At 37.2% G+C, this 10348-nt stretch overlaps 1 protein-coding gene across 1 annotated transcript in view; it reads right to left on the bottom strand.

The window, feature by feature from the left end:
- The window catches only part of LOC115920197 (HEAT repeat-containing protein 6-like), a 43889-nt gene extending 33979 nt beyond the window's left edge, over positions 1-9910 (bottom strand). The window contains exons 1-3 of the mRNA XM_030975381.1: positions 9771-9910; positions 7492-7616; positions 23-183 (exon numbers count right to left, since the gene is read on the bottom strand). Of these exons, the coding sequence (XP_030831241.1) occupies positions 23-183; positions 7492-7544 (214 nt within the window). The 5' untranslated portion in view covers positions 7545-7616; positions 9771-9910. The remainder of the gene's footprint in view (positions 1-22; positions 184-7491; positions 7617-9770) is intronic.
- Between the last annotated feature and the right edge of the window lie 438 nt (positions 9911-10348).

Raw genomic sequence — 10348 nt, 5'->3', positions numbered from 1 at the left:
GAAATTTCCAAGCATGACTTACCTAATGTATGAGGTTGCATGAAGCGTACTAGCATGCCTAGGCCTCTCACTGCATTCGACTTGACTTTATCATGATCACCTGCTGCCTGTATCGCTGCTTCAAACAGTTTTTGGAGCAACAAGTCTGAGAATTGGGATACAAAGGCATCGTCCTCGGATTCTCTGTGAAAAAATGGAAAAGGACAGACATTTGAGACATTAGCATATAGAATGAATGAATCAGATTTTCTGTATAAATTTGTGCACCAAATCATCTTTGCCAGTTACAATACATTACATGTGGCAAAAAATATGAAATAATAATTTGACTTTGTATTGCAATTTGAAATTAAAATCTTAAAAGTCTTTTTATCATTAAACAGATCAAACCACACTGGTTGTTGCAACCAATAAGTATACCGTGCAGTGATCCTTTTTTCTGAAGAAAAAAAATTACGTTCAGCTTGTTTTTAGACATGTCTAAAATATATCACCATTATTTCCCTCACAAGTACACTGCAAAAATCAAAATTTGTAATTAAAAAACAATGATCAAATAAACACATATATAGGCCTACTATTCTTGAATAATCACAATTTTTGTTTACTTTTAACCTACATGTCATATATTTCTTCACTTTCAAGTAAAATAATTGAAAACCAAATATTTATTGGAGACACTGAAAAAAAAAAACTTATATTGAATATACTGTATAGTCAAAATGCCAGCATTCTAAAGGGATCTTTCATGGTGGTCTGTTCTAACCTCATTTATCCAAAAAGATAAGAAAAATTTAAATTTCATCATTGCCACTTTACTATCAAACTTTGTGCCGTCCTTTATACTGCATGTGAACTTTTGTCAAACCGCTCTTAGAAATCCATCAAAACGTCATCAGACACAATACAATTATTCCATTCTGAATTTCCCGGTATCCGGTCACCATGATCCGCCCTCTTGGAATGCTAAAGCACGATTCTGATTAAAATGGTGGATATCGACACCACTTCCTGTAATAATACTTTTCCATTGGTCAACTATAATATGGGAGCTAGTTTGTAAATGTCCTCCTGAGATTTAAAGGCATATACTGTAGACTTTCTTGCTCCCAACTTCCCCTCCCCCGCCCCGCCCCGCCCCTCTCTCTTTCCTCTCTCTCTATTCCCATCTCTCTCTATCCCCCTCTTTCTCTTGCCTCTCCTCCTCCTCCTCCTCCTCCCCCTCTCCTCTCTCCTTTCTTCTCCTCCTCCTCCTCCTCCTCCTCCTCAAGTTTGGGAGTAGTGAATGAGCAATAGGCAATAGGCCTCATAGAAATCAAATCAAACTGATAAGTATAATACTATTATTAACTAATTTCTTTGATGAATGTTTTTAAACATGAACAAAAATGAATCAAACAAAATTTCAGAGATAAAACAACTGCTCCCTCTATCTCTTTATTATCACTCTTCCCTTAATCCGTGATTGCTCTCTTTTCCATCTACACCAGGGAACTAAAAACTAAGGCCTCATTCATACATGAATCAGTAAAACACCTCAAAAAATGCCCAGGCAAAAACAAAAAAGAATTTATAATGATTTAAACTGAAGTGATAAGGATATAAATTGACCTTCTACAAAACTTTTTGTAAGCTCTCCTTTTTCTCATTTCCACTTAAGTGTTTTGGTTATTTCTACATGTATATTATGCACTATATCCTTGTTATAGAAAGGGAAGCGTACAAATGAACCAAAGAACGAACGAAATGAATGACATAAGCGTAGGACACTACAGAGCTAAGAGAGATAAGAGAGTATTTAACACATGCAACTAAATTTTTTGTCCTACCCCCACTTCCCATTTATTTACACATAGCCTACAAAGGTTTTCTTTTGCTGCGGCAGTTTTCTGAGGCCGCTTTAAAGATAAAGTTGAGTTCTGGTCATGCGATTGCATTGTGAAAGAAACGGTGTGGAATCAATCAGAAAGGTTGATCATCTAGCATATAAGTATTGGTGTGTACTGCAAGGTTCTGGAATCATCAAAATTATAAGAAATTTGGCCCAGTCTTGGTAAAGTTACAAGCATTGTACACAGAAAGATGTATATGGGACTACACGAACATGTGGCATAAAAATCTGTTCGATTTTTATGTGCCATATTTAGAATTTTAAGGCATTTAAAGAGCCATGCTTTTCAGGGAACATTTTTCTTATCAGATGTTCTTCCACACTTGCATAATACAATGATAACACTCACAAATTATTTTTCACCTCTTCCGAAAACTCAATCTTCTCTTTAAATCCCAACCACATGTGAACAAGGCCCAAGAGCTTTAAGTGAACAAGCTCTCTGCTATGTCATACGATGTCCCTCCCTTCCAGTGGGACACATGCTGAGTGCATCAGACATGAACTAATCTGGTTGTTGGCAGGTCCGTTGAGGGCGGTGGTATTATTGAGTTCCTGAAACGATGCTAAAATGGGGGCCTGGCATTCAATGAAGCACTATCATGTTTCGTCATCTCAGGGCACTAAAGGAGGACTAGACAACCTTTAGTTTGTTCTTCAATAATTTTTCAACCTTTTTATAACTATTCTTACGTCATTTCTCATCAGCTTATGCGAGTGTAATCCCACTCCTTTGTCGTGTTCAAAGAATAAGACATATTGATGCTCAGCTCCTGTTTTATCATTTTGCAATTGAACTATTTTACTTTGAGTTTATCAAGTTAAAGAATATCATTTTTTTTACAATTACATTTCAAAGGTAACAATTGCAATGCATTCGGCACAAATTTTTCAGCTAAAAGATGTAATTAAGGATTCCCTCATTAAAAAAAATAGGACTGCTTGATTACTAAAAAAGGTTGGCTTGTAAAACCATTGTAAATTCAGTTTAAACTTAAATTTTTGTTCAGTTTTTTAAGATGAGCATAACCAGGCATAACCGCACTCCCTGGGAGCGATCCAACCAAGCGTCATTTTTAGTACAAGCGCACACTTGCTCATCTAAACCATTAACTTTCACATCCTACCAGGTACCCTTTTTAACACCTGGGTGGACAGTGGCAAATGTAGATTAACGTCAAGCCAAAGGACATTAGTGCCGTGGCGGGACTCGAACCCCGTACCTTGTGATCTGCAGTCGGGTGACTTATCCACTACACCACAACACCTCGACTTGGCAACTTTACATTCTCCTATCTCTCATGTACACAGAACTTTACGAATGATACCAATCATAAATAACTTGCGATTAACATCAACTTTTTATAAGACAGGTCCCTGGTCTTCAGTTTTCAAGTATTCTTAGGTTTATATGGAATATATGAGCATTCAAGAGCACACCTTTTCCAGATGGAATTGCTACTATGATATCCTTCAAGCAATGAACTAAAAGAAGAATGTGAAAAGTCACAGATTATTTTCACTTTGTACCAGGACTCCACCTTCTCCTTAATAATGTTCTACACTCAAAATGTCACTTAGAGGTGATTTCTAGCTACAGATCACGAACAAGTCGAGACAGAAATCTAGACCTGACCCAAATAATAGGTGTCTCAGCTTCATTCATTCATTACAAGAAAGCATGACTGAAAACAGACCTTTCTTTCTCTGGGGCCAGTATTGATCTACTGATTCTTTACAGACTCCCTAACGTAACATACGTCTTTCCTTTCAGGGCTGCCAAAGACTTGGTTTCTCCTATTACGTTGCTATCACAGCTGTGTATTGTTTGTACCCTGAAGGAGTTTGGATCTTAATTTATCATACAAGTTCTCTTTTCTGGATATATTGCGTAAAAAGTGGCAGTTCTTGCACGGTTTGTTTGTTTTGCTTTAGGCACCAAAACAGTATCACAGGTTTTAACAGTCAGTCTGATACCCCTTTCAAACTGGCTTCTATCAGAGTCACACCGATGAAAATACCGATTGAATTTTCCTTATAAATGTAAACAAAGGTGAAACCGCCACTTTCTCTGCTGTCCTTTTCATACTGCGGGTGAAATTCACTCGCTGTGGCGGGCCCTTGCCGGAAGTGAAGAATTATTGCGCAATTATTAAGCCTGTGCCCCATCTAGCTAGCATGCGGCATGTTCAACCATAAGTCAACAAACACAGCTGGTTACGATTAAGCACGCGTCCACTGCAACTTTTGATCATTTTCATCAGTCTTTTAATCAGCTTTTTTCCCGAACACATTCACAGTGGTTGTTTCATCGGTGTCACACCGATAGAAAAAGAATTTAATCGCCTATTTCTCTTCTTTTCATCGGCTATTCTATCGGCTTTTTCTCCTCTGTTGCTTTCATACTGGCTGTTTCATCGGATGCGTCCGGATGCATCCGATGAAAATCAGGCCAGTTTGAAAGGGGTATGAGCTGCATCTGTGGTCACATATACACTTTACCCATAGCACGTGACACCTGCACAGGATGTCTCCATTTTTTCTTTATCACACCTGCCAAACAGTTCATTTATTTCACAAAATTAACACAAATGTACCGGTATGTATTGCTGAAAAATCCACTACATACGTATAGGATTCTCCAGAAGGGAAAGTTTGATGTAACAGAATGTTTACCTCAAGAGATTTCATGGGAAACAATTAAAATTTAAGGTATTGTATCATTTGTATGTATTGTTGAGGGGGGCGGGGGGAGGAGATAAAAACATCAATCTACATTAATTGGCCAAAAAAAAAATCAAAACATAAACTTTTGAAACATTAATTTTGCTAGTCATCGTAACATACAAATGCTTACAAAATATAAATTGAAATACAAAAAAGGGCAAAAATTATATATTTGTGTACATACTTTTTTTTCCCCACTATATTACAACAGAGATGTATAGTGTATGTGCAATTCCACCACTTTTATTTTTGAATGATCCACATTACATATTCACTTTAAATTACACTATAGATTTCTTTTGGCGTTTGTGACATACTTTATATTCTATTCAATTTACTTTAATGTTTTTTTCAAACACATATAGAACACATATTATATCGATACCCTTTCTCTATTTCTCTTTATCTCTCTCTCTCTCTATTTCTGTCCCTCCTCCCCCCACAATTTCTCTCTTTCTTTCTTTTTCTTTCTCTTTCTCTCTATTTAATGCCAATCTCTTCATAGAGTATCAAAAATATCACACCAAAATCCTGTAATCCATTAGCATGCTCTAAAAGAAAACTTCCTATCCTACAAGCATGTTCATACAATTTTGAAAATTAGCACTCATCACACATTGTTATGTATTGCCACATCTGCGCATGTGCACATTCAGACAGTAACTTGATTAAACTACTTGAACACACACTCTGATTCTCTGTCTCGTTTCATCTCCGTCTTGGTCTACTATTAGTAAGATGTTATACATGTACTGAAGAGTAGGCAGTCTCAATAACTAGTTCATATACTACACACATATAGTTTGCACATTATCTTCATGATCAATACAATGCCTAATCCAATCGTACCTTTTCACACCTCCAATTTATGATTCTTTCTTCTTTTTACAGTCTTCTTTTAACAATGTTTAAAATGTTGCTTTTATGTATTTAAACTTAATTGTAATCCCTCACATCTAACATAAATTATACCGCTAAAATATGGAAATATAATGAAGACTAGAAATGCAATCGTGTCAGAACGATGTGCGTGCAATGACGCCGTGTTTCTACGTGTCAAACGAAAGAGCTTCTCTTGGACTATCCAGAGCAATTTGCACGAAGTCTGTAGCTTCTGTGATATTGGAGATAGGTAGGGCGAAAGAAAGGCATCAACAGTGACCTTGATGGGATGGTACTATGCCTACGAAGTTTGAAAGAAATTGGGATAGGGGAAAGAACCTAGAAAGGGCTCGCAAGCACTGCGTGCACAAACCAATGGGATTTGGTGCATGTTTGACATTGCAATCAAGTTCGTTCTGGGGGCCAAAAGCGTGAACCCGATATGCCCCATAGACAATGCGTGTAATGAATGGGCGGAAAACGTGCAGGATCTGTATTATGGCCGGAGTTAAATTGTTTTTTCTCTCTCTCTCTACGTCTCTTTATGGGCCGTATTTGGTATCATTAGAAAGAGAATTTCATGGTTGTTATTGTAAACCACTCTCTTTTTTTCTATGATAATCCTATCGAAACACGTGATGTAAAATAGATGTATAGGACAAAATGGCGTCTTAAATGGCCCCCTTGACCAATTTCAAAAATCCGGCCAAGAGGTGCCCTGCGTATTGGAACTCGGCATGTCGCTGCAAAATTTCAAGGAAAAAAAAGGACTTTTAAGGGGCGAAAAGCAGTCTGAAAAAATGACGTCATAGCCGAAACGTGTTAGGTTCGGGCGGAAACTCGGCGGAATTCGTGTAGTGATCTTTGTTCAAATGCGATTTACTCACAATTTTTTGTGTGAACATATATAATACTTGGTATCATCCGAAAGGGCACTTCATTGCGGTCAGTTTGACACCATTGTTAACTGCGCGCAATGTATTGCGCGCATTGAACGCGCTATTACGTAATCCATAGTAAATTCATCATTTTTGGCGATTACTTTGCGCTGACATATTCGAATTTTACCAAACTTTGTAAACAGTTGTCACGTATATGGATACATATGTCTGCAAAGTTTCATTGATGTAAGTATAACGATCGCCATTTTAGAGCAAGTTGAAGTTATTTCTCAATTTTCTTGAAAATGGCGAATTTGGAGGGCAATTTTCTCAAATTTGGTCAGTGATAGGGTATATAATTTTGTATATGGCTGGAAAGGGCATATCTTCAAGTATCTAAATCCAAAAAAGGGTATGGGTTTGCCAAGCCATTATGGAGATACGGCCACAGAGAGAAAGCCAATTCCCAGAACTTTAGAGGGCGCTATTTATGTTGTGCAAAGCCATTGGAGCGTGAAATTTGGCACGGCTATGTGCAATTATGAGATAAAGATACTGTGAGATTTAAATACAAAACGGAATTTATATGAGAAAGTTATGGCAGTTTTAGATTATTTAGGGGTCCATTTTTCAAGAACTTGAGAGATTTTTGACGGAGTCGGTTTTAGATTTGAATTTCGAGTATAAAGATGGCATTTTGAAGGGCAGGTTATGTGTCGCAGATGAAAGAACATCTCTCAGACTATCTAGAGGAATTTGTTAGAAGTTTGTAGGATCTAGGATATTGGAGATAGGAAGGAAGATATAAAGGCCTTAAAATGGACCAGAAACGGACAAAATGGCGCCTGGACGGTCATGCATGAGTGATTTCGAAAATCGAAAAAGTAGGTGACCTTGATGAGATGCTAGAGATGATGCCTACGAAATTTGGAAGGAAATGGATATGATGAAGGCACCTAACTGGGAATAACAAGCACTACGTGCAAAACGAATGTGATTTCCGGACGATAAGGAATATACTAAGGAGAATATTAATGGGGCAGAATGTGAACGAAAACAAGGCAATGACGAAGGTTCGTCATTGCAAATATATACTAGAGTAGTACTTACAGGTTGATAAGCAGAGCATCACTGAGATTGCCAAGAGACCATGTAGCTCTCATTCTCACGTTAACTGATGAGTCTTGAAGAGAACTCAAGATGGCATTAGCAGTATCAGCCACAAACAATACATCCTGAAAGAAAATAGACAAAAATGAACTTTAAATATTGCTAATTGCTTTAAAGTGACTCTGTAACCTTGCCTCAGAGTTTGAAACAAAATCCTGGATTTATTTCAAGCTGCAATCAGAATTATAAACCTTTAGGTCAGTCAGGAATCCTATGACTTTTACAAGCCGATCTTCTGTCTGATTATAAAGATATTTATGATTGGAAATTTCATTTTTCGTTATCCTTACACTTTTTATAACACTACAGTCTATTGGGGAAAAGGAGTATGGTAAAACAGTCACTCAAAGATTTTTGCTTTTTTGAGGCACTTCATGATCATTTTGAAGCGCAATTTTGTTAGGGCTTCAATATTATACCATATCACAGACACTGATAACAAAGGGCCATGCATCTCAGATTTAAAATTGTTAAAACAATGCCTTTAAGTAAATTTTGAGCTTATTTCATCACCAAGTAACATATTTATCAGGAATAAAAATGGGTCTTTGGGTGAAGATTGGGGGGATTTGATGCCCTTGTTCAGTAAGTAAGTAATACCAGCCATTAATATGTGTGCTATAACAATAAGCCGCTTTGGACATAGCACTTGTACTTAAATGACCCCCAAATATCCACAGATCTTTTACACATGGAGACTTCCCACTATGTGCACTTTAGAATAATCACTGTCAAAGTGATGGAGGTACTACATGAATACCTTTTGTTTGCACTCTGGAAAAGAAAACTCCCACATGTGTATCATACAATGTATGGCCGGTGCACAAATGAATAATAGGGACTTTTAGATTTGCACGACGCCATTGTGAATTGCTACGGTCGACGTCCTTTTAATGCACTGCCTTGAATGGACGTCACACGTATCAGTCCACACGAATCTAAAAGTCCCTAATGATTATATAACTGTCACAAACACATATCCAGCAGTTGTCTTAATGGGTTTAAAAGTTTTGTACTAATGACCTTTTCAGATAGTATCACCGAAGTGGCCGATTGATAAGCACATGATTTTTGTGATGAAGACTTGTGCATGGGTGGCTTAAAATTTAGTCTCCTTGTAAGATGAGAAAGTCAAATGTTGAATGGTCACTCATAGTTTTACACCCAAGTAAACATGATCGAACATGAACTGTCCATTTTGGTTGGACGAACATTGCATGGCTGGAGAAGTACAAAGTGAGTGGTAAAGATAGTCTTTGTGAGATGATGCATAACTAGCTACTTTGGAGAAACTATCGGTAAGACTGTAAAACACATCAAGAAAACTGCTACCAACCTGTACATACTGTTCATGACAGTTATGTACCGTAAATCTCTGTGTATAAGGCGTACTTTTTTCCGTCGGCAAAAATCAAAAGTCGCCTTATACACAGGTACAGGATATTTTGAGTCCTCAAAATGCTACTTTTTAGTGGTTTTTTGAAAATCTCTGTGTCTCAACATGAAATATATAATGCAAATACAGAATAGGATCTACTATTTGAAGTTAAACTACGTTCCTAATTTGAAGGGAAGAGATTTTTTTTCTTTTCAGTCTCAATCAATTATAATGCGCCTTCACAAAGCACTTTGCCGGCCGAAGCTCTCCCCGTGTCTTCAGCTCACTCACCTGTATCATGCAGCTCACTTACACGGGGGATAACGAATCACCGTTCGAAAACTAGCCTGTCCAAATTTCTGTTTGGACTCAGAGGGAAATTTTTCTGTCATCTTTAGTTTTAAAAACAACATTGTTACTAGGTCTAACTTAGTTCACATGCACTTCAACTGTTCCTCATAATAAAATGAAAGTATTTTCGAACACTGAAATAAGAGCTGATATGATCTGGTTAACAAAAAGCCCAAGAAACCCAAAAAGCCACAACAAAAGCCAATTTTGTTGGGGGGGCTTTTTTTGTGTGGCTTTTTGTTAACCAGATCAGATCGCGTCTTATTTCAGTGTTTGAAAATACGTTCATTTTATTACAAGGCACAGTTGAAGTGAATGTGAACTAAGTTAGACCTAGTAATAATGTTGTTTTAAAACTAAAGATGACAGAATTTTTTTTTTTGTCTTCAAAATAGATGTGCGCCTTATACACAGAGATTTATGGTAGACATTATTCATTTATGCACTGAAGTAGCTTATTGGCCATGTTGTACATGTATGTATAACCTACCTGTCTAAGGCAGGGGTAGAGTACAAAGACCCCTAGAGCCCTGACGGACGCTGCTTTCACTCGATAATCCTCCTCACAGTTGAGACCTAGTAACAGGGTGATGCACAGAGCTCTCTCCCTTCCCTGTAAATCAAATATAGAGATACATTTGTGCTTAGAGACTTAATTGTAATTGTAATTTGCGCTATATAAAAACTAAGTATTATTATATACCTCACTTAAGAAATCCAGCCATCTGATTGGTCGAAATTACATTCATAAACTTTAACTATTTCTGTAAAATTCCCAGTAACCATGGTTAAAACAGTTCTAAAATCCCAGTAACCATGGTTACCGGGAAAATAGTTCAGTCTCCATGGTTACCCCATAGGTTTACATGTTAAAAAATGGTCTGAGCGATCGAGGATACCGTACGTGTGCGAAGAATTGGTCGGTAATTTCAATACAATTGAATCTCGATCGATTTTACCGACAATTTTATCTTGCATTGTTGACATGAAGACGAAAATCAACTTCCAAAAACAAAAAAACAACATCTGCCGATAGATCCTGATCTAAGTTCGTGCCAATATGCATTG

The sequence above is a fragment of the Strongylocentrotus purpuratus genome, unplaced genomic scaffold, assembly GCF_000002235.5.
Source record: "Strongylocentrotus purpuratus isolate Spur 01 unplaced genomic scaffold, Spur_5.0 spur5_contig_867, whole genome shotgun sequence".
Lineage (NCBI taxonomy): Eukaryota > Metazoa > Echinodermata > Echinoidea > Camarodonta > Strongylocentrotidae > Strongylocentrotus > Strongylocentrotus purpuratus.
This window is presented reverse-complemented; position numbering and strand designations above follow the sequence as displayed.